Source organism: Lissotriton helveticus, chromosome 6, assembly GCF_964261635.1.
Source record: "Lissotriton helveticus chromosome 6, aLisHel1.1, whole genome shotgun sequence".
NCBI classification, from domain to species: Eukaryota; Metazoa; Chordata; class Amphibia; order Caudata; family Salamandridae; genus Lissotriton; species Lissotriton helveticus.
This window is the reverse complement of record NC_136067.1, coordinates 1916567424-1916591433: the sequence shown is the minus strand read 5'-3', so window position 1 is coordinate 1916591433 and position 24010 is coordinate 1916567424. Positions and strand designations below refer to the sequence as shown.

The 24010-nt window shown below is 44.2% G+C and overlaps 1 protein-coding gene across 1 annotated transcript in view; it reads right to left on the bottom strand.

Annotated features, from left to right (window-relative positions):
* The window catches only part of CIAO2B (cytosolic iron-sulfur assembly component 2B), a 72034-nt gene that overhangs the window by 32387 nt on the left and 15637 nt on the right, over positions 1-24010 (bottom strand). The window contains exons 2-3 of the mRNA XM_078647132.1: positions 16249-16328; positions 12547-12672 (exon numbers count right to left, since the gene is read on the bottom strand). Coding sequence (XP_078503258.1) covers positions 12547-12672; positions 16249-16328 — 206 coding nt within the window. The remainder of the gene's footprint in view (positions 1-12546; positions 12673-16248; positions 16329-24010) is intronic.

Here is a 24010-nt window from a genome sequence, read left to right as displayed (position 1 = left end):
GAAACTGATTCATAAATGCAGTTTGTTTGCTGGACTGTTGCACACATGCTATGTGGGAGATCTTGGGCGCAGTTTAGGAATACCTTAAGCCCTCTTTGGCCCAGACAATACATGATGGCCAATGCGGCTGAATAAGTTATCTGCGCAGGTCTGGGTTGTATGTGGAGAGCAGTGTTGTTTGTCGGCATGCGTTGAGGCATTCCACAGGATTCTCCAAAAACGTGCAGGCCCTCAAGGATATGCCTTTGATGGGTCCCCAGCTTGGCGCCTCCGCTCCTGCTCTCACCTGGCTGCTCCTCCCCTAATTATTCACGGCCGGCTGGCCGTGTCTCGTTTTATTTATTTTTTGCTTGTTTTTCTTGTTTCCCTTATTGTGCTTGTGGCCCGAGACAACCTGACACATTTACAGCCATGTTTATTTCAGTGTGTATAGGAGAGGAAGGGGAAGCTTTCCCCAACAGCTGAGGTACTGTACTGACTTTGTTAGGCTACTAGGGTGAATTAAGTGTTGTAAATATTTAAACAAATTAGAATAATTAGCCAGCATGAAATGTGTTCACATGTCGCATGGCAGTGCGTTTTCACAAAACTAAACGTTTGTATTTACAAGCCTGTTTCTTTTTATAGTCATGTAAATACAACACCGTACAAATGCTATAGGTGTCACCTTTGCGAAAAGTTAAAACTATTGGCATTGTAAATGACAAAGCTATTACTTTTGCTATTTACAAGACCAACACATAAATGTCATTTACAAAACCAATAGCTCCAACTTTTCTAATGCGAGACCTATTGCATTTCCAATGTTTGTTTAAATTGGGCAGCATTCTGGAACAGACTTGAGACAGGTTTCAACAATCAATCTTTATGTAGGTAGTTGAAAACCTACATTTCTAGAAACATTCTCTAGCTTTCACCTTGCAAGTCCTTCTCTTCAGGTTCAGCTATGATACCTACTGGCAGATTAATATTATTTATAGGCTTATATAGCGCTAGACTCGACTCCCGAAGGAGTATCTCTGCGCTCAGTTCACCCTACAAACAGAAAAACAATGCTCTCAAGATCTTAAAGAGAAAGCGGCGCTATATTTGAAACAGAAAAGTCTTCAGCAATTTCCTGAAGACTAGATGATTAGTACAAAGCCTGAGGGTAGGAGGCAGATTGTTCCAAAGACTAGGACCCAAGAATGAGAGAGCCCTTCCGCCTAGTCTCGCCCTTCTGATAGGGGGAATTTGTAGAAGAGATTGGTTGCTGGAGCGCAGGGTACGTACAGGATTGTAGGGGACAAACTTCTCAGCCAGATACAGAGGGCCTAAACCATGAATACCCTTGTGGATGATACAACAGGTTTTGAATTTAACCCGTTGTCGGATCGGTAGACAATGAAGCTTTTCTAAAAGGGGTCGAGAGGGGGTTCTGGGCGGAGCATTTAAAACTAGCCTTGCGGCGGTATTCTGAGCCACCTTGAGTCTACTTAGCAAGTTGTCATTTGCTGATATTAGTAGCCCATTACAGTAATCCAGGCTGCTGAGCACTAGAGCCTGAACAAGAGTCTTTCTAGACGAGTCTGGCAGTAATGGAAACACTCTTCTAAGTAGTCCGATTGCATTAAAACAAGACCCAGCTGTTTGATTGACATGCTCCTTTAAGGACAGCCCTTGGTCCAACCGAACACCCAAGTTTTTTACTACCTGCTTAGGACTGGGAACAGGGCCCAGATCTAATGGCCACCAGTCCGGCGACCACAGTAATGGGGCTTCCCCAAACAGCATAACCTCAGTTTTTCCTACATTACACTGCAGGAAATTCGAGGCCATCCATCGAGACACAGCCCTCATACCTTCTGAGAAGGAGTGCTTAACTGCCGCAGTCAGGGTCTGGAAAGGGAAGAGCAGCTGAGTATCGTCAGCGTACGACACCGGAATGAATCCGTAAGATCTCGTAAGGTCAGCCAGGGGGGCCACATACACGTCAAAAAGCGTGGGACTTAAACACGAGCCCTGTGGCACCCCTTTGGTGAGCTCCACAGGTGCCGAGCGAAGGAACCCAAACTGACACTCTGCGAGCGGCCAGATATAAAACTCTTCAACCAGGACAGGGCCGTACCCCTAACCCCTACCTCCTGCAAACGACTGAGAAAGATTTTGTGCGATATCGTGTCGAAAGCTGCGGACAGGTCCAACAGATGCCCATTTTATTCATCCACTTATTCATTCAGGTCTTACGCATGAAAAAAGATGGTACTGACAATCTTTGGGACCATTTAAGTTCCAATAAAATATGTAAACATTTTCAACTGAATGCAAGGTAGAATGTACCTAATAGTAATACCATTTTGTATCAGGGAGTAGATAGCATCCTTCTCTGTGGTGAGGAGGGTGCTGTCTATAATTTATAAGCTAGCTGCTTCTGTGCTGCAGCATGATCAAGCAGAATTGGTAATCAAGCATGAGATGGCTGCAGTGGATGTGTTCTAGGAGCGGTGTGTAGGCTGCTTTATTGATTAGTATTAATGGATTAGTCATTGGCGAGGTAATCAGATTCTACTGCAGGTTTCTGCAAGGAAAGAAGTATCAGCCTTTCATAAGAGCTTTTGGAAACACACCTGGACATTAACAATGTTGAGTAACAATGAGAGGACTTTGATGAACAATGAGAATAAAATATTGGGCCCGATTCACAAAGAAAGGTGGACAACTACAGGGAGAAATCTCTGGCTGGACATAATTTTCCAACTTTCTGGAATTCACAAACGTTCACAGAAATACGCATGTTAAGCTGCACCAGGCGCAGGTTTCCAGGCGTGCTTTTCAGAAGATCATACCATATTCCCACCAGAAGCTTATTCCCACTGTAAGTGTTCTATGGTGGAGAACTCTGCACAGTGGAAATTAGAGCGTCTGCGACAACACGTTTTTGTTCCCCATGTTATGTTATTGCTTTTTGTTGTGCACACAGCTACTCCAGCTAAGGAGCGTCCTGGCGCATTTGACAAGGAAGTGCATAAAAAACATAACAGAGCTAAAAAGGGAACCAGAGGGAACCACCCTAAAGTACATAACCCATGGAAAATATTTTTCATGATGGGGAAAGCCGCTCTTCTACACTCCCATCAACCTTAGGGGAGCTTCATTCCCATTGTAGAAAGGCATTAACACCAGCAGTTGGAGTACAAATCCTACGGTCTCCAGGAAGGGTATTAAGAGGAGTTTGTGATTGCTCACAAAAGTAAGCTTGTGGGTGTTTAGACTTATGAAGTGTAACCATACCTTAGAACACACATTTTCCCACTTCCTGAGTGGAATAAACAATTGTGGCAGAGATCTGCGCACACGTAGATGTGTTTAATCCTGTCAGGCGTAACTCCGGTACATTTGGTAACAAAACCTATGCTTACAACCAAATCTAACTTTGAGAATTGTGTCAATCATCTTCACAGTAGGACACTTTGAGGGATTTAGTCAGAGTAAGGTGTTTGAAGGATGACAACTGGGGATGCAGAGCATAGGGGCGGGTGCAGGAAGAAAAACAGTTTTAGTATGGTGTGTGGTAAATGCTGAAGAATGAACATACAAACAATAAGCAAGTCAAAATCAACACGCATTTCAATGCTTATAGAACTACCACATGTCGTCACCACATACTCTTGCTGTGAAAAACTATAGTCTACTTGAATTCTGTATCAAAGATAACTAATATCTTATTGAAACTCTCTTAATTTATGCGTCGTATTTGTGATGATATATATACACACAATGAGCTACGAGAAGTTCTAGATAAAGTTTATTTCCACCAACACCACAAATGTAAAATATTCACCATACTCCTTGTGTTAGTTCAAGTTCAAAGTTTGTTTTCATCAACAATACGGCTTAACATGTTTTCTTTACGCCATAGTAAATTAAATCCCAGTTTCAACACGTTGAAATTAGTTAATGGAGTGGAGAAGTGTGGTTCACTGGTTGGAAGCGGCAGACCCTGAAGCAGAACTCAGGCCCGGGACCAGGGTTCAATTCCCAACGCGGCAGGGTCTTGGGCTCAAAGTCCGCGGACTCGATAATTCTCGCCTCGGTGCCTACTCTAATCATGGGTCCCACTCTGCAACTCTGGGCAATAGCTCTCTTAATCCCCACAACGGCCCCAACAGCGCTGGGATGCCTGGTTTCACCTTGGGGGTGCCCTGGAGGGGGCATCTCACAGGGAAAGCCAGGAAGGGTTCCACAGCGGTATACAGCGCCAGGATGCCCCGAGATGGGGCGGCAGTGCGCTTTACAAATATACACACATTTACATTTAAAGTTCAAATTTTTATTTATCAACAATATGATTTCAGGATACTTCTCTGTGATCCAATAGTCATAGTTACAAACTCTCCTCAATAGAAAACGAGATTCTAGTAAATGGGACTCAACATCCAAGCAGTAAATCGTGGCTGCAGCAACATTGCAGCGTTATTGTCTATGCGGTCAATTAAATAGGAAGCAATACCCAATAACTTAAGATGACTGATGTCTCTCTGGATAATCCAAGAGTCCTGCCTGCTGGGAATTGTAGTTCCCAGCTATTGTGCTGCAGCACAGCATGTTCTCCATTAGCAAGACACTACAATCCACGATGGCACAAGAACTCTGTGATGGCCACTGATCTTCCAGACTACAAGAAATCAACAGGCTCGAACCGCCGTCTCTTATAATTTTTCCATCCACAATTCTGTTACCGCATATTCACTTACTGAATTCAATTTCACTAGCATACGATGTGAAGTAAGACAGGCCTTTGCAGAGCAAGGTTTTAACAAAAATATGAAAAACCGAGTGGATATTCATAAATTGAGGCACCTTGAATTTAACAGCAACTGGATTCACATTTGGTTAGATCACAAATGAGCCCACAAGCTTGGGTTAAAATCTACAGGATTTTTTCAAGTGCAAATTTTTTCGCAAGCAACAAAACCAACTCACTTACACCACACCGAGAGGCAGATATTCTCCAATGATCTGCATAAAATGTATATGCCTCTTCATTTTTTCCAAAGCTAATTATTATTCATATTTCTGAATGCCAATTAACTTGGCTAAATATTCTTGCACAGATTGAACAAATATAGACAAAATGATTGAGAGGAAATATCAGAGGAATCATGACCCAAGTACAAAAGAAAGGTTAATAGAATATGTAAGCTCTGGGTTGTCGGTTAACTCTGCCAACCACATAGTTTTTATTCAATCTTTCCGCAGGTCAGTTTGTTTCAAGATATTAACCAGTGGTCAGGTGAACTTTCTTGTCTACTTCCTTACATAAAGCATACCAGACTCTTAAAATAAACTGATCCGCTCGATTAGTAATTAGTACCTGTGGAACACCATGCAAACAAATATGTAGTGAAAAGAAACTGTGCCAACTACTTGGATTTACATCAACGAAGAAAATAAATAAAATGCTCCATCTTATTCAAATGATCGACAACCACTAAAATTACTGTACAACCATGGACTGTAGAGCAAGTTAAAAACATAGACACCAATATGTCAGGATCTAGGAGAAACACAAGGGTCTAAAAAAAAAACTAAAGGCTTACCAAGTTATCTTTTGATTTGGGCACAGATTGAAAATGTTAGTACAGAACGATTAATATCAGAAAATTATTCCGGCCAACAAACATATGTTTAATGCTGACAAAGTCTTAGCAATTTTAAGATGCCCAGCCATCTCAGAACCAAATCTCCTGTAGACAATCCATAGCCCGTTGTCTTAAATGATCTAATACCCAGCCCTTTCGTGATATCCCAAGCATTCGTTTTCATGTCTAATCGCTTGTTTTCTTTAAAAAGCTTGCCTCATCTACAGACTGACTTTCTGCATGTTCCTAAGTCAGAAAAAAATCTATATTATTCCAAGCAATGGAATGAGCAGTCATCCCCTTTTGGGGTGAAATTAATGGTGGATCTTTGGTCACCTGATGTACAATCACGGTATATAATTTAGTACAAAATCATATTAAGAGAGAAACGGAGTACATCTGAGTTGCCTAGGAATAAGTGCTTGGGTTGCCTTCAAAAATTATAAATATCATTTATCTGTTTGTACCTCTATAGCGTGTTTTACCCTAACAAATCCTCCCTTTATTCTTCGAAAGATCTTGTGGGCCAAAAGTTCCATATCTGTAATGGTTTAATTCCACTCTGTTGGTGAAACGTTCTTGGAAAAATAAGCTATTGCATACACCTGGGCAGTCTTTGTATATCACGGAGACAAAACACCTCACACTGCACAAGATACATCTGTCTCACCAATGAATGTCCACCCCACGATGGGATGGGAAGTTGCAACAATGAGGCACTAGAAAAAGCATTCCTTAAAAACACAAAATACTTGATCTGCTTTATTGATCAGACAAAGGCTACTTCCTTCCTTAGTAACTTGGTCTTACTAGTTCTAGAAATTATTGAATGTACTATAATAGTTGGCAAACACCAACATTTCTAAATTTTCCTAACAAAAGTAGGTGTGGCATTTTCATCTGTAAGCCTTCGGGTGGAAAGGGAAACAAGTTAACTTTTCTTTCTTAATGCTCTTTCTGGTTAATACCCTAAGTAACGTGTTCTATTGATGCATACTTCTAACCAAAGGCACCTTGCCTTTAAAACAGACACCACAACATTATCTCAAAAGGGGGAGGGTCTAGAGAACTGACTCAAATTAGGAAGCCTGGCAGGACAAGCAGAAAAAATGGTCAAAGCATTAGTCTTTCATGAAAGTGTGCACTGGAGCCCATGCCACAGCTTGGCAGACTTCCTGAACGAGTATTCCCTTTGCAAATGCAGCCGTAATGGCCCTGGCGGAATGAGCCTGCAGGCCTTCATTTTGTTTTTAGCTAGCGTGTAGCAGATTTTAACCACTTCGACGCTAATGACAAAGCCAGCTCGTCATGGGCGTTACCTGCCCTGCGCTCATGACGAGCTGGCTTTGTCACAAACAAGCCATTTGCTCCTCTTTCAGCGCAGGGCAGGTAAACGCGGTAGCGCTGAAGGTGTTAATTCAGTACACTAAACATCTGGAAACTGCCTTGCCTTTCATGGCTTCACTGAACCCCACAACCGATTGCTCACATGATTACCTATTGCACAGTGATGGTAGAAACGTGAAGCACAATTATGGCCAAGCTGATGGAGCCTCGCATCTTCTTTCGAGAGGTATGATGGAGTGAAAAATGTTGTCAGGGTGATCAACTGACTGACCTGGTATGAAGGCATACTGAGTCCTCAGCATCAATTTGTCCAGTGGAAAAAAAAATTGGTGTATGTAGCAGAGGGTGCATGTGTCACACAGAAGTGATGGTGATAAAGACGGTCTTGATTGTCAGAAGCCATAGGGAGTAACAATACAAAGTTTGGTCTGCAGAGGGCCGAGGTGTTGGACCCCACACCAGGCCACAAACATTGCCCATAATGCAGCGTAGACGGATTTCATGGACTGGCATCTGGCTGCAAGAATTAAAAAGGCCATGTCAGGTTGCAAGTCAAAAGAAGTCAACCGTCGCTTCTTAACGTGGACGCATGAAGATGGAGATGTCCTGCATAGAAAGGAGGGTGTGGGAACCTCCCCATGTTGCTGAGGCAGCAGATCCTCCAGACGTGGCAACTGAATGAGAGGGCAAATGCCCAGGTTCATGAGTTCTTGGTACACTGTTGTGGCCCTGTCTGGGCAATTATGACATCAGTACCTTGTAGGCACGCTAGTGGGGTCAGCGGTACAGTTAATGACATATGTTTCAAGCGTCAATGTTCCACCTCCCCAGAATACTCAACAATTTTAGGACACTCTGGTGATGATATGTAGCTTCCTATGCACCACAATTGGGGCATCGGCTTGAAACGTCAGGGTTTAAGTGGTGCAACGCTGCAGGTGTCATGTATGTGCAGTGCACATAGTGGAAATGGAGTAAGCAAAATCTAGCATTGCTCACTACTTCTTTTATCAGCAGTAGAGTTTTCTCAATTGCCTGTCCGAAAAGGCTGGGTTGCTGTCTGCATCCCAGTTCACATGTGAGTGCAGAGGTGTTTGTGTGTGATTTATTAGATGGCTGCAAATAGCTGTGTGATGATTCTGCAGTCTGCCTGGATCACTAGGTCCAGTGTGGCAGATCATGTCAGGTCCATCAGAGTACCCCACCCCCAAAGCTTGCACATCACACCTTTCATGGCGTTATATAGTATCGCTCATGAGACTCCTAAAATGTGCCATGGCAGTTTTGAATGAGGTTATTGCTTTGGTCTCCCACATGTCTGCAAGTATGAGGCAACCTCCCCTATTCCATTCAGACATTGTCCATGTTGCAGTCCAGAAGGACAAATTCCAGCATCCACCTTCACGATGGTTCTGCAGCATGTGGTTGCCCCATCACCTGTAGCATGTCTGCCATAGAGGTGCCGTGCCCCGTAATATAGGTGTACCTCGTTCAGGGCATACGGCAACATAAGGTGCTGTCTCCCAGCGCAGCCCTGCAAAAGCCTCCCATTGGTGCTGGCAGCCAGAAGCAAATTGCTGCTGCCGGGCCAGGTAATATGCCTCCACCCCTGGAAACTGTATTCCCTCTCCTCGTACGTGTATACTCGTGTGTCCATTTTATCCTGCGCCTTTTCTTGCCCCCTATAATTGTGTTTATAAGGTAGTGGAACCTCAATGTATTTTTGGGGTAACGTCTAGAGGCTGCATTAAACAAGCACTTGCAATGCAATTGGTCTCGCCTTTGGGAGCTTATATGTATTTAGCTATGGAGCACATTAGCCTGGGTGCTGAAACATCTACTGTTCTTTAACATGGAGGGAGAGTAAGCACCAAACTGCGTGACACACCAGGTGTGGGAATACATGGAGAGAAATATTGCCTTTAAGCTGGAAATGGTATAGTCCAAAGCTCTGTTTTTAATATAAAATCAGGGCATTCAGTGGTCATATCACTGAAAATACAAGATTTGAAAACAATATTGTCAACAGGTGCTCGTGGAAGAGAATTTCTATGGACTGGAATCTAGAGAATGCTAAAGTGATTCTGGTATTTTACTGACCTCTGCTGGTCGGTTTCTATCAATAAAGTTAAATAGAGGCAGTTGCCAGAAAAAAAAAAGTCCCTGAGCAGAACGCAAATCTGATATTCTACTGACCTCTTCTGGTCATTTTCTATCAAGACAGTTAAATAGAGGCAGTTGACCAGAAAAAAAAGTCCCTAAGCGGAAGCAGACAAGTCCTAGGGCTGATCTCCAGAGGCCACAAAGTACATACACATACAAGTATATACTAAAGTATATACAAGATGTCTTGAATGCCCGACCTAAAAAGGTGGAAAAACAGAGGTAATAATAATTTGAGACTCCAATGCGCCCAGCCAATGACAAGGGGAGTGAAGTCCAGAATTTCATTGCACCTTGGATCAGCCTATGTGTGTTCAGTTCGTGCCAGGTGCACTCTGAGGTAGCGACAACCCCCAGATATCCGAATGGCTGTTTCCCACGGAATGTCCAAGGGAGAGAACAGTTCTCTAGGTATCGTTAAGAGACCAGCTATTGGATACAACCACTTCTGTGTGTTGATGCGCAGTCCTGACTGTCGACCAAAGTCGTCCATTATAGCAAGTAGGCATGGCAAAAGATCCACAGGGTTACACAGCTACACAAGCAGACTGTCTGTGTATAAGGATAATAAGTGTTTCACAGTTCCCACTTCAATGTCCCAGTCTGTCAGAGATCCTGAGCAGACAGGCCAGTGGTTTGGCCACCAACACGTTGAGAAGAGGGTAAAGCAGGCATCCCTACTGCATGCTGTGCTTCAACTCTTATTCCGCCAATATGAACCAATTTGTTTTCACTTTGGCGACAGGGTTAGTGTACAAGTAGCTCCGACATGGCTATGAACGCTGGGCCAACATGTATGGCTTAGTGTTGCAAGAATTTAATGTCAGGACAGTGTGCCAAATGCTTTTTCTACATCCTGGGACACAAAGGCCATGGGCTCACTCATCTTGTATTTCATCAAAAAACATGACTTAGTCTTTGAAGGTTAAGTGACGCGCGCCTATCTGGTATAAAACCGCATTGGTCGTTGCCAAAGTAGTGTGCCTATTACATGTTGTAGTCATCAGGCCAGAGTTTTATCCAATATTTTTTTAATGGTATATAGCCGCAAAAGCGGTTGATACGCTTTTCAATCTAGTGGATCGTTTCCTGGTTTTAGGAAGACTACCATCTCAGCCTCATTAACAGAGCATGGGAAAGAGCCCCTTTCCATCACTTCCTGATGCATCTGTAGTAGTTTATTTTTTCAGCAAGCTGATAACTGTATATACGTTACTATTCCACTGGCAGCCCGTCTGGCCCCAGGGTTTCATTGGCGTTCAGTTCTTTCATGGTTTCTTTGAGTTAATCTATAGTAAGCTGCTCCTTTAACTGCATTCTCTGCTCTTGCGACAATCTGTGCAGACCCTCTACCTCCAGTTTAGATATGTAGTCTCTGGGTTTATAGGTTGTGGATTTGTATAAAATCGCTGACTGTATGCATGGAAGGTATTGTTTATTCTCTCCTGTCTATCTTCAATCATGTCATTATTGCCTCCAATGGCTGTAATGCATGCTGGTGTATTTTCCCTTCTTAATAGCCAGGTTGTAATCATAATAGCCAGGATAATCTTAATAGCCAGGATAGTAATCTACCTGCCTTAGCTCCTTCGCTATGTAGCCCCTGGTGGAATGTACGGTTCTGTAGCAGTTCCATCTCTATTTTTTTCTTTGTATATCTGCGCATATGGTTTCTAACCGAGCGATGGCCTAGGGGTCTCCCTGGTAGTGTCTAGTTGGTCCCGCATACGCCAAAGGCCTCCATCCTTCATCAGCCCAAGAAAGTAGCAGGAGTATTGCCCCCTCACCTCTATCAAAGTTCAGCACTTGTTCAATGGCAGTCCCTTTGAACAATTTGTAAAAACCTATCAGTTTGACCTTTAATGCCATATCCTGCCCCCATCCCGCTGATCATGGACTTGGGAGAGTAAATCAAAGCTGTTTGGGAACAGCTGCAGTAAGGGGAAGAGTAGAGCAGAAGAACTGCTATACCTGCTAGAGTAAACAGCCTTAGCCTTCACCACACCTGCTGCCCCGAAAAGGCAGAGTTTGCTGTAGCACTGACTGAGAAGGTGAATGCTGGGATGCCTGAACCAAAAGTTTTTAGGTGTAAGGTGTTTAATCAAAAATGTTAGGATCTCCAAGGGCTTGTTTGTGCCACCTGCTCAAAGGTTGGCTGACGAGAAGGGCCAAGTAAGGCTTAGGCCGAGTGGCCCTCAGAAAGTACATTAAACAGTAGTATTGCCTCAGATGAAGCCGGGCCAGACTAAATAATTACTGCCATGAAACTAGCTTTAGTTGCCAGAGTAGGCAATTGCAAATCTAGCACTGCTGCTGCTCTTCGACTACTACAGCTAAAGCATTGTCTTCAACTGGTGGATAAGATGGATACTAGAGCCCTAAGCCTGAACCATTGTAAACAGCCAAAAAAGGGCTTAGCATGGGGGCAGAGGTGGGGGGCGGGTGGAGGCCCAGAAGCTAAGGAGTTAATAACTAATATCCCAACAAAGTCAAGAAGCCATAAAAATGGGCATGTGCATAATTGATACCACAATCAAAAACGAGCAGCAGCCATGGGAACTTAAAATCTCCCACCAACTATGTCCTTTGAGACACAAAGGGCCTCGGTACATAAGTGCTCTCAACAAGAAAACTGAGTTTGGTCCCCCATTGTGTAGGGCACATCCGTATTACGCAAGTGATCACAGACGCTTTGATCACCACCTTCTAGAAAACACTGAACACAAGTGCACATTTTTGGCCAGTTCAATATAAATTGGCAATTTTTCATCATAAATAGGGGGGATATGCCATTTGGAAATGAGGGAATGGCTTAGCAACTTCTTCTGTGCTACATTACAGATGCACCAACAAAAATGCACAAGAGACGCACACAAACTCTGCACCATCTGAAAGAGAGCAAATGGCGAGTGCCGCCTTCACTCCTATTGCCTTTCGTGAGGGGGCATACGATGACTTAGGAAACACCATCAGCAAACCCGTTCTGACACGGGTGTCCATTCCAGACTATACCATCCACTAGGTGTGGCCTTGTCCCCTTCTAAATCAAGCCTGGTTGCGCCTTCAAAAATACAGACACTGTGATGGTAATCATGTGGTCAGTGTTTCTGCAGAAGCACTCTGTACTCTACATGCGTAGGGGACCCTGAAGGCACTAACCAGACATGTCCCCCTTGCTCGAGAATGTCAAGTCAAGCACCCAGTTATATACAATGCGAATTATTGGGTAGTTGCACCATATTAACGAAAGCACTGCAATGCCATACCAATGGAAGACAGTGACAGTTCTCCGTATAACCTGTCCTGCAACAGGGAGACCAGCAAGTTCATTACAATAAAAGATGCCAGTGAGCCATACAATTTATATCATCACGCATACTCAACAGTCAATTAATGTGTTTTTAAAAAAACTCACCTTGAACCTCTCTGGGAGCGATCTCAAAAGTTTCACTTTAATGGACAGACCTATTAATGTCGCCATGCTGCAGTGAGGGATGGTGGGAGTAAAAGCCACCGATACCGAATTTTCATCGTCAGTCACCTGCCAGAGAGGTAAAGATAAGCAGAGATGTTCGCCACAAGAGATCAACATTTAAGACTAAAACACCAACAAAAGATTCTTAACATGGATGTGTGGTTGTTGAAATAAAGAAGTTCCCTAAACATATGGGTAAAAAACACAAATCTGAGGAGCTACCCTCCTGGGTGCCAGGGAGAGGTGGAGAAGCTGTGACGGCCCCAAAGAGTTTGGTAAGTTTTGGTGACCTGCAAGGATTTCATTTTATTTTTTTATGAAACACTGGTAATGCAGTCAGGGCTAAAAAAATAAAATAAAATCTAAATGTAGTGCTTATATAGCGCACGAATCACCCCCGAAGGGGTCTCAAGGCGCTGTACACATACCGCTGTGGAACCCTTCCTGGCCTTTCCCTGTGAAGTGCCCACTCCTGGGCACCCCCAAGGTGAAGCCAGGCATCCCAGCGCTGTTGGGGCCGTTGTGGAGATTAAGCAAGCTATTGCCCAGAGTCGCAGAGTGGGACCCATGATTAGAATAGGCACCAAGGCAAGAATTATCAGCTCCGGGGAAATTGAGCCCAAGACCCACCGAGGCGGGAATCGAACCCGGGTCCCGGGCCAGACCTCTGCATCAGGGTCTGCCGCTCGAACCATTGAGCCACACTTCTCCACTCAAAGATACTTAGGTAGTTCTGTTCAGCATTTGCGCTATGGATACTCTAATCAGTTCAGCTACTGGGACACATCTAAAACATGAACTCTCTCTCTCATTCTTTTCAACAAGATTATCATTCACCAGCTAATATAGGAACCTCACAATGAAGGCCAAGAACACACTTTATTTAAGTAGAGAGGCACAAGGAGTTGCAACCCATTATGTGGTTAAGATTGATCTGATCTCAGTTTTTATGAATTTGAAAGGCATATTCCATCTGACATTCCCTTCCTCCCTCCCGGCACATTATTTGGAGACAAAGAAGTGTTTATATACTGATGGTTTCCTGCATGATAAGGTAGCGTGTCTCTCAATTCAACAGAGAAAATGCATCCTCTTTTGCTGTGCTCCACTAAGAGAAATAAGCAAAATATATATTGGTAATGCATTCCAAAGCCTCACTCCCTGGATCTCTGTGACCTGCCTCCAAATGCCTCGTCTGTCTTGATCAGCTCAACCTTGGGTGGTCTAAGTAGGCATGTTAACTGGTAAAGAAAAATCCAGTGTAATGAGAGGTCGGTGGAAATTTTGCCTCACATTCTGCTTTTTTTTTTTGCAATGTTGACGACTGTCATTCCAACACATCAACTCTGGCACCTTCAGCTCTACGCCTTCACTCTGGAATGGAGAGAAGGACAGGAGAAGAGAAGTGTTGGGAGACAAAGCACAGAGATAAGCAAGAAGGTAGGAAGGGATAAATATAATAGAAAACCACAGATGCTAGAAATACTTCTGGTCTCCCGGTCAATACACACTTGTAGCAGACTGGTGGAAGAGGGCAGCAACAGATAAATGAGAAGGAATGGGGGTGGGCATAGGTGCCTTATTCATAAAGGATAGCTATTTACCTTATCAATGAGTATCATTCAGGTTTATCTCGTTTTTAATCACTTACTCAGAGAAAAAGAGGACAGAGTGGTGTAAGTGAAGAGCGTAGTAGAACAAGATGTAGACATGACGGGAGACCAGAACCGGAAGGGGCAGTGCGGATACCTCCACGTCTACTTTCAGTCTATTTAACTTAACAGAAATCCTTCTTGTGTTGTTGTTTTGGCCCAGAAATAAACAAACAATCTGTTTGGTGAAGGTGAGAGACTGTATACAGATCGTTATCTAAACCACATATTACATTCTCAATGTAACATTGCAGTCTTGGGCTCTAACTAGCGAAAATAGTTCTTAAAAAATAATAGAGGAAGTGTTATGATGGATAAGGGGCAGGAATGGAAGGGAAGTGGACGAACACAGTCAGCCACTTCACCTCGCCAAGATAAAGGATAGATGCTTGTTGGGTCTCCTACATTTCTCCCAACGTGAGGTGGGTTCTTGAGAGATGAAGACAGTAAGGTAGAGCAGTGGGACAAGACCCCTCACAGACAGAGGGTGCAGTAGAAGTCAGGTAGTTGTGAAGGCACACTGCGGTCCGAATATCCTGCAGGGGATGTCGATATTATTAATATTAACGAGGCAACCTCCACAGAGCCCTGTGCTGCTGCCTTGGTTTTAAAACATACATGTCATAAGCCAGCTGCCAAGCTGATCATGTTTACCAGAAAAGACATGGGACAAACCTATATTTAGGGAACAGAGGGAGTATGAGACTTACACTTTAAGAGTGTATTTTCAATTGCCTAGAAATCGAATGAACATTAAAAGCATTATTCAATGTGTCAGGACTGCCTATTAGCACAGAAGAACTAAAACAGAATGCCACCTTTAGATACAAAGATTGACCCTATTAGGAGGTCTATGTAAATTGATTGTTAATAGAATTCATCAAAATAAAATTTTACTTAAGACTATTTTATTGAGGATTGCATACATCGCAAACGAAGCACATGATGATCAGCAATTCAGCTCTCACAGTGCACTTAAGACACTCCCAAATAGTAAAACAAAAAATTCTAATCAGTCAGGGAAATCAATGAGTGTAAAGGTAATAATGATTTCAGAAGAAGTGTTGATTCTGAACGAGGTTGCAACATTGTTCTGCTTTATATGGAGATTATATCAGTAAGCAGAAAATGGTCTATGTAAACTTTCCACACATTGGGGTCGATTAGGATGGCAGACGGATTGCCCCCGCCGGGCTGGCGGCACCCACCGCCGGCCCAGCGGGGGCAATCCGTCCGCCATCCTCAGTGAAATGACCCACCGCCACATTAGGATGGCTGGGGGATCCGCGGCGGACGGGAAGACCGTCCGCCGCTTTTCCGCTGCGGTCGCCTTGCGACCGTGGCGGAAAAGGTCTAATATGGTGGCGGTGTCTATCAGACACCGCCAGCCATATTAGGATGGCCTTTGAGGAATGCCTTTCCGTGGCGGGGCATACGGTCTTTGCTTTGGTGGCCCGTTGCGGGCCCCCAGGGTGAAGGGGGGGTGCACATTGGGGGTACGTACCCCCCTGCGTTTCCAAGTACAACATGGCAGGCACCGCACGGTGCCTGTCATGTTGTGCTTTGAAACGCACAACATGCATTTTTAGCATTGCGGCGGGCGGTGCTGAAAGCACCGCCCGCCGCAATGTTAAAAATGCGGGATGCACCCTAATACGACGCACGGGACCTCCTCCATTATGGCGGACGGGCCCTTGCCACAACAGGATGGTGGACGGACAAAGTCCGTCCACCATCCTAATCGACCCCTAAGTATCGAAAATGGAGGTTACAACAAAAAATAACCCCTCCACCCCCCAAAAAAAACCACAAAAAAAACGAACCCAATAGCTTTGATCTCCATCTTCCTTGTTTACAAATATTTTGGGGAAAACAGGATAGGATAAAGCGAAGTAGAGGCAAAGAACTTCTCTGGATAACTATGCAGTTCAGGAAAACATGTAAAAGTCTGAAGAGACTGAGGAAAAAATAAAAATAAAATCCCACTTACTTTGACCCGAACTTGTTCTACGACATTCAGTTCTTCTAAACTCAGGGGATGCTCCGGATCATTGATTGAACGAATAAGATGTAGAAATGTTAAGGAAAAAGATCCACCATGTAGACAGAGCTTTACCAAATTCACAGAAGAGCAAAGTTCCTCAATTAATGTTGATTTAAACCTATTTCCCCGCAACAAAAACACATGCATGACCCATAAGAAAAAGTTCCATGTAACATCATTTTTACTTAGGCTACCAAAATTAACAAAAGGTTTCCTGAGAACCCAAATTCATCATCTTATGCAAGTATAGATAGGGCATGATTTACAACGGTGTTCCTTTTTCCCAGATGTAAGAACTTTTTAAGACTACAGTAGATCATGGAAAACTTTGTACATCAGGTCTGACTATCTTAAAACGGTTTTAAGCCAGGTAATGTAGCTATAAAACTAACTTAATCCAAGTTGAACCACCCACAAACCAGGCCACATTCCTGGTTTTAGAGTCTTGGGAATACTTTAAGACCAAAACCTTTCTTTGTGAAGAAGGCTCTTTTTTCACCAATCCTCTTCTGCTACACACCACCTTCCATGGCTATACCCTCTCTTAGTATGGCTTCTCTTTGTGAGAGATGACACCAAAATCGCAACTCTTACCACACACTGAACCTCTGCAGCATCATCTAATTACCAACTATTTAGCATTGGGTGGCTTTGTGGTTCCTGTAACTAAACCCCATCAATACATACAGCATCGAAACTCCGCCCCCTCCTTACAAGTCATATGTTCCTCTTTACCCACACCATAGGAATTCACTTTAACAGCGAGATGCACAGCTGCTCATTTGTAACAAAGGTTTTCTGTGCAGTCTACTAAAACGTCTTAGCATCTGTACACACTCCCCATAACTCTGCCCTAACTGATGCACCGATTATGGCCAAAAGTGGCGATTAGAAACTCCCTGTCTCGGGTTTGGTGTTCTGAGGCTGACTGCTGGCAGGTTTGCTTTAGTCAAACAGTCAAGGGGGAAAAGAGGGATTATAGTCTGACAAGAGCAAATCAAAAAGTTTTTTTCTGTATTCCTGAAAAATATGGTTAAATTCGGCATTAGTGCATTCTTCCCACTTTCTAACGTTTGACACTTGGAAAACAAAATTAGCTTGTGCCATAACCGTGATACTTAAACACTTTTGCTGCCAGGGCTGAATAATACCTATTTAACACTGAGAAGGTAAGGCAATAGAAAGGGAAGTGCTCTTGCTGCTACCACTTCAAATGCAAAAAAACAATTTGACAATGAAGGAGGTAAACTCAATCCCGGATCTCACTACTTTTCTCCAAATCACTGGACTCGATTTTTAGGTTTTGCCTGCAAGTGCGCACGTAGTGCGCATGCGCTAAAAAACCTCTTGAGTTGTATGTCGGATCGATGACCCGCCTCTGTCTCTCATTGGCTAGCTCCATAAATGGAGGCTAGCCATTGGGAGACAGAGGCTGTCAATCACGCTTTCTCGGGGAAAACGCGATTTGGGGGCGTTTCTCGGGCTTTTTTTAAGTCCCGCCCCTTTGTCCCGGGCCGCGCTGTGATTGGCTGCCGGCCCGGGACACCCCCGTGACACGATGGTTGGTGCTGCAAGACTGTTTTTTTTTTACTTCTCTCCATTAAGTGAGGCTTTGCGAGGGGTCGAGGGTGCGCTCTGATTCGTTTTTGGACGCCGAACTGTAAGTTTTTCACTGTTTTGAGAATATTGCAGTTGTTTTAAAATAGCTTTCCAACACGTCATAGTGACAAACAGTTCAGTGCTTGCTTATGTTGTAGCTTTGCTACACTCGGGAGTTTGGAAGCTACCAGTTTGTCGCAGCAATTCATTGAGCGTTTTGGTTAAAGATACTTTTGCTGGAGCTCACTATTCTCTGACACCTCGTCGGACTCCATGCGTATGTGCGGCCTGTGGGCAGAGCCAATTCAGCTCTTCCTCACACTGACGTTGATACAATGAGTTCTAAAGAAGTCGCTTAATAAAACACCCTCATGTTAAAGCTGCAAGGGAAGGTTAACTTGGAAGGCAGCAAATGAATCGAATAGGCGATGACGTCCACAGCAGGTGCCTAATTAGAAAAAAAACACGTGGTGGAAAAGCGCGTTGAGAGATTTCGTTAGGCATCCCTGGAAAATGGAATTTTTTTGGGAGATGTCCACTAGACATTTTGTAATCCGTGCGATGGCTCTAGTGCGCCATCCTAAAATGTTTGAAACTTACACTAGGAGGACTTATTTCAGATTGTGTAAACTCCAAACATCTGTGGTGCACAGAGGAATAACATATTTTCAAACTGAAATTGCCCAAAATATTTCGAACTGGATTACCTTTGCTATCAATTATTATTAATAATTTCTAATGTCAGTTGGCCAGCAGCATCTCGGATTTACATTAAGCCAGCGATATGCAAATGTAGACGTTAGTTATAAGGGCACGAGACGCCCTGGAGTAACAAAATTAATCGGGCACGGCCTGCTGCTGAGTGTGAATAGTGGCCCCTCAATATCCGATATCTCACAGTTATTAATTGGAATAAAGCTGACGGGGTGCCCCTTGAAGGAGCCGGGAAGGGGGAACTTCCATCTCCAGACTGGCAGCCATGGCCGCCCTTTGCGCGGGGAAGATCGCCATCTAGCGTCGAGACAGGAGAAGTCCACAGGCTTGCAACCAAGTAAAGTTTGTAGAGATGCTGGTTATTACAGGAGCGTCGCTTCGAAATGGAAGGGCGATCTGCTTTGTAAACCTAAACATCTTGTTGGCGCGCGAGGATAGGCGCGCCAATGTAAGTGACTTGTATACTCAACTCTACTATTTTCTGCTGGGGGTTTTCTAAGGTAAATATAAAAGCTTTTCCTTCCGTAAACTACAACTGTGAGCAGCCTGAAAAGCTTTTCTTTCACCCCAAGGGCATGCAGGCACCCACGGTCACCCTTGGTTTCCAGGTCACATTGCTGTCTCCTTGAGCTTCTGTAAAGGCCGCGAACTGTAAACAGATGGAAGCATCAGCTCAGCTCCTATATTCTTGGGCCGGACACCATGAGCAATCGTTTCTCTTCCTCTGGCGCCGATATCTGGGACTCAAACTGCAGGTTTTATACACATTCACAGTTGCTTTTACAGTAGCAAGAAAGGCATACAAGGATGAAAGGGCTGACTGGAATGCTATGATTGGGACTGGATCATTGCGGAACACAGCATAAATCCTCCAGGACAGCTCCACAAAAACGCTGTTACAATTGTGAGTTAGTCAGGTACCTCATGCCTTTGCATAACAAGCATTTGCAATGCAACAGGTCTCGCATTTGCAACAGTTTGAGCTATTGACATTGTATATGACAATGCATTTTCTTTCTGTTCAGAAAACCTACATAGTGCATGTTTACGCACAGCTTGCAAGTTTTCAAAACACAAACAATAGGCATTCTTATTTACGCCAATAGCTCAAACACTCGCAAATGCAAGACCTATTGCATTGCAAATGCTTATTTGCTTACTGATTCCGACGGGAAGATTCAAGGATAATCTACAGGATTCCTACCTTCAGGTGAAATTATTATCCAGAACCTGCTTACTAATATTGTTATTTCTCTCCTGAAGATGGAAGTAGTTATTTTTTGTAGAGATGACAAACTGAGAAGTCTATGCTGACAGTAAAAAAGCTTAGCATCACTTAATCAAAGGTATGGTTTTTAGGTCTCGCCTGGGCAGCGCATGCGCTGCGAGCCATGCTGTATTGGAGTATGTACTTGAAGCCCCGCCCACTCTCCGCCCATATTTACCATTAGTTTGTGTCATTGTCCTTCGTAAATGCTGGCTTCTGGTTTGTCATAGGCTTCTTAGTCCCACATTAGTACCACCTTGTCTTCATTTGTAACCTCCAATGATGACTGGCCCTATTACTTTGGTTGTTAGACCGTACGTCGTCTTTAGTCTGCAAGCACTATTTTCTCTAATGAGTTTCTCTTACTGCCAGAGGGCAGGAAGGGTCTCTCATGCGCAGTTGTGACCACCGGCTTGATTAACTCTTAGCAAACTGGGAGCTCTTCAAGGACCATGTGAGACAGAAGGGGGCAACTCAGTGATGCCTTTAGGGAGGTCAAAGGTGCATGATGTACATTCTGTAATAGGCCTTGCATTTGCAAGAGTTTAAGCTATTGGCATTGTAAATGACAATGCCTTTTATTTATGTTTTAAAAACCGAAACATAAATAAAAGGTTTTTTTCATTTACAATACCAATAGCTCAGACTCGTGTAAATGCAAGACACTTTGCAATGCAGAGGCTTGTTATCACTTGCCATGAGCTCGTTGCCCATGGCAAGTAATAACGATGCCTTTTATTTATGGTTTAAAAACCAAAACTAAAATAAAAGGTATTGTCATTTACAATGCCAATAGCTCAAACTCGTGTCAATGCAAAACCTATTGCATTGCAGATGCTTGTTTTTTAATTGCAGACAATGAAACATGAAAAAACCCATTAAAGCCCAATTCACAAATGAACTGTATACAAATGAGAGTAGCATAAAGATATTCCAATGATAAATGGTTTCCTCATTGCCTGATCACTTACAATTCACTTTAACACCCACTTCATCCAGCAAGTATCAAACCAATTGCAAAAACCATCCTTGCTCATTCTTCACATCTAAGCAACACTCCAAAAGGTACTCAATATTAAACCTGATCGATCCGCCTCCTTAGACATGCTGGTCAGCCACAGCTTTCATTAAGTGTTCTACTCTGCACATATTGGGCTCAATTCCCTTGTGTCCTCATATTGAACACCCAGGTCCTAAGATCTTGTCTCTATGTGCGCCCTAAGTCCCCTCGTTTTCTTCGTAATTGCCATCTCTTTGGTATAATATTTCATCCTTTGTATACCCTTACCACCCATTTATGGATGCAACTCATACCTTGATTTCACTCACACACACTTCTTGCATCAACTGTTTATGAAGCCTACAAGTGGTCTTGCTTGCGCTGCTTCATTCCAGCTAGTTGCTAATTATTGATTTTCGCAGCTTAGTCTCGTTGAGTGCCTGATCCATATCCTTATGCTATTTGTTCCAGATACTGTTGCAGTTGACAAATTTAGTGATAGGTGTGACAGGTGGGAAGGGTTTTACCTGATTTACATAGCGCGCTGCTGCTGGCGCTTCATTTGGCGTATTGTGCTGTGTTTATTTTAAAGATTTATCGCTTTTACTTAATTTTGACAATTTCAGTTATTTGCCCCTGTTTTTATCACTACCTTAGCGCCTTCTGACTTGCACCGTAATTGTGCCCCCCACCGCTTGTAGAGCGGAGTTATTCACTTTATCTTGCCGCTTTTGGCGCCTGGCCGCCATATTGGGGCTGCTGCTCCTCAGCGCGACATCCGCCTGAGCGGTCTAGTGCTCCGCAGTGCAGGTGAGGCTCTACTTAAGGCGAGCTCGGTGTGTTGCTCGGCCTTGGGAAGGGTTTTACCTGATTTACATAGCGCGCTGCTGCTGGTGCTTCATTTGGCGTATTGTGCTGTGTTTATTTTAAAGATTTATCGCTTTTACTTAATTTTGGCAATTTCAGTTATTTGCCCCTGTTTTTATCACTACCTTAGCGCCTTCTGACTTGCACCGTAATTGTGCCCCCCACCGCTTGTAGAGCGGAGTTATTCACTTTATCTTGCCGCTTCCGGCGCCTGGCCGCCATATTGGGGCTGCTGCTCCTTAGCACGACATCCGCCTGAGCGGTCTAGTGCTCCGCAGTGCAGGTGAGGCTCTACTTAATGCTCGCTATGCCCGCGCAGCGGTAGCGCCTGACTCTCGCCTGAGTCTAGCCAGAGTCTGCCCGTCTGCGCTAAGGAAGTGCGGGGTGCGGCAGAACTCTATCGCCATTGTTCTAAGGCCATGGCGCCCTCTACTATCAGGTACTGTAGTGCAGATTTGTTAGCCTTTCGTGACCGTCTCCCTATTGGTCCTTTACCGCTTGTTGCGCCATTATGTGGTCCTTATCATTGTACTTGTTGTTGCTGGTGTCTGCCGGCACCTTCTTGCATTCGTTCTATCGACGTTTCATCTCGGCAGACTCACGTGTCTGGGGTGAACACTATTACTATTTACAACCTGAATGTTAGATCCTTGGTCAAGCACCATGCGGAGATCTTTGATTTGCTTACCAATGATTCTCCGGATGTGTTGTTTATGACCGAGACTTGGTTACAAGATGCGGATACCGCGATACTAAACCTTGCTCTCCCCCCTGAGTATACCATAGCCACTCTTAATCGTGGAGCGCGTGGGGGTGGAATTGCTATGGCATTGAAACGCCGCTTTTCCTTTGAATGGAAAGAATTGAAAATCTCAGGTTGTGAATGTGCCCGGTTCAGAATTTCCATTACTCACTGTTTTTGCCTCACAGGAGTCTTAATATATCGGCCTCCGGGCTGCGATGCCGCCTTTAGGGCCGCTCTCCCGGATGTCATCAGTTCTGAGGCTCTTGGCTGTGCTAATTTCAATGTGCTAGGCGATCTCAACGTGCACTTTGATTGCACACTTTTACCCTCTATTCGAAGCTGCTTGGCTGATATGGAAGCCTTACAGCTTTCGCAGAGGGTATCGTCCCCCACGCATCAGGGTGGGCATTTATTGGACCCTCTGTTCTCTAACTTAGAGGACATAATTATAAGCCAACCAACCCAGTTAATTTGGACGGACCACATGTTGGTGAAGGCTGTCATTCCTATGTCAGACCCTCTGCTCATATCGCAGAATAAATCTATCCCTAAACGCCAGTGGTACAAATTAAAGTTAGAAGATTTCTACCTTTTACTGGAAAAGTCACCTTTGCCTTCTTTCTCTGAGGTTAACTCTGGCTATGATTTATTCTGCAGTTGGATCTCCTTGGCCTTGGACTTGCTAATTCCTCTGGTTCGATCGAACGGTCGGACGAAATATCATAGTCCTTGGTATGATGAGACTTTCGCGTCTCTCAAGAGAGATTGTAGGAAAGCAGAAAGGCGATGGAGGAAAACCTATACCCCCACGCTCAAGATCTGTTACCTTACTTTAACTAAGGCATACCATAGGGCGATTTGTCGAGCCCGAGCCACATTTTATGCAGAGGAGTTTCGGAATAGCCTTAATCCCTCTAAATTGATTTTTAAGGTCCTAAAGGACCTTATGATGAAGAGGGCATCTGCAGCTGAAATTTGTACCGACTCCCACTGCGAGAGCTTAGCTGCCTTTTTTATTCATAAGGTTCAGGCAATCTACCGCTCCTTTCCTACGGGGACGCAACAGCCGATCTTAGATGGCTGCCCGAGGGATGACGGTGTGACGATGGACCTGCTGGCCCCCCTCTCTGATGAGGGGTTTGATTTATTGAGCCAAAAAATTAAATCTGGCTCCCCAATGGACCCGCTTAAGCCGGCCCAGTTTAAAAACATGCAGGCTTTATGTCGCACACCTATGTTAGCCCTTATCAATCTATCATTGTCCTCAGGAATTGTGCCCACTAGGTGGAAGCATGCGGTAGTAACACCTATCCTAAAAAAGCCCTCTTTAGATCCGGTCAAACCAGAGAATTATCGCCCCATCTCACTGCTGCCGTGGGCCGCCAAAGTCACCGAGGCCCACGTGAATGGGATCCTGGCTGATCATCTCGCCAAAGCTAATATCTTGGATCCCACCCAAAACGGATTTCGCACAGGTCACAGCACGGAGACTGCCTTGTTGTTTATGACCGAACAT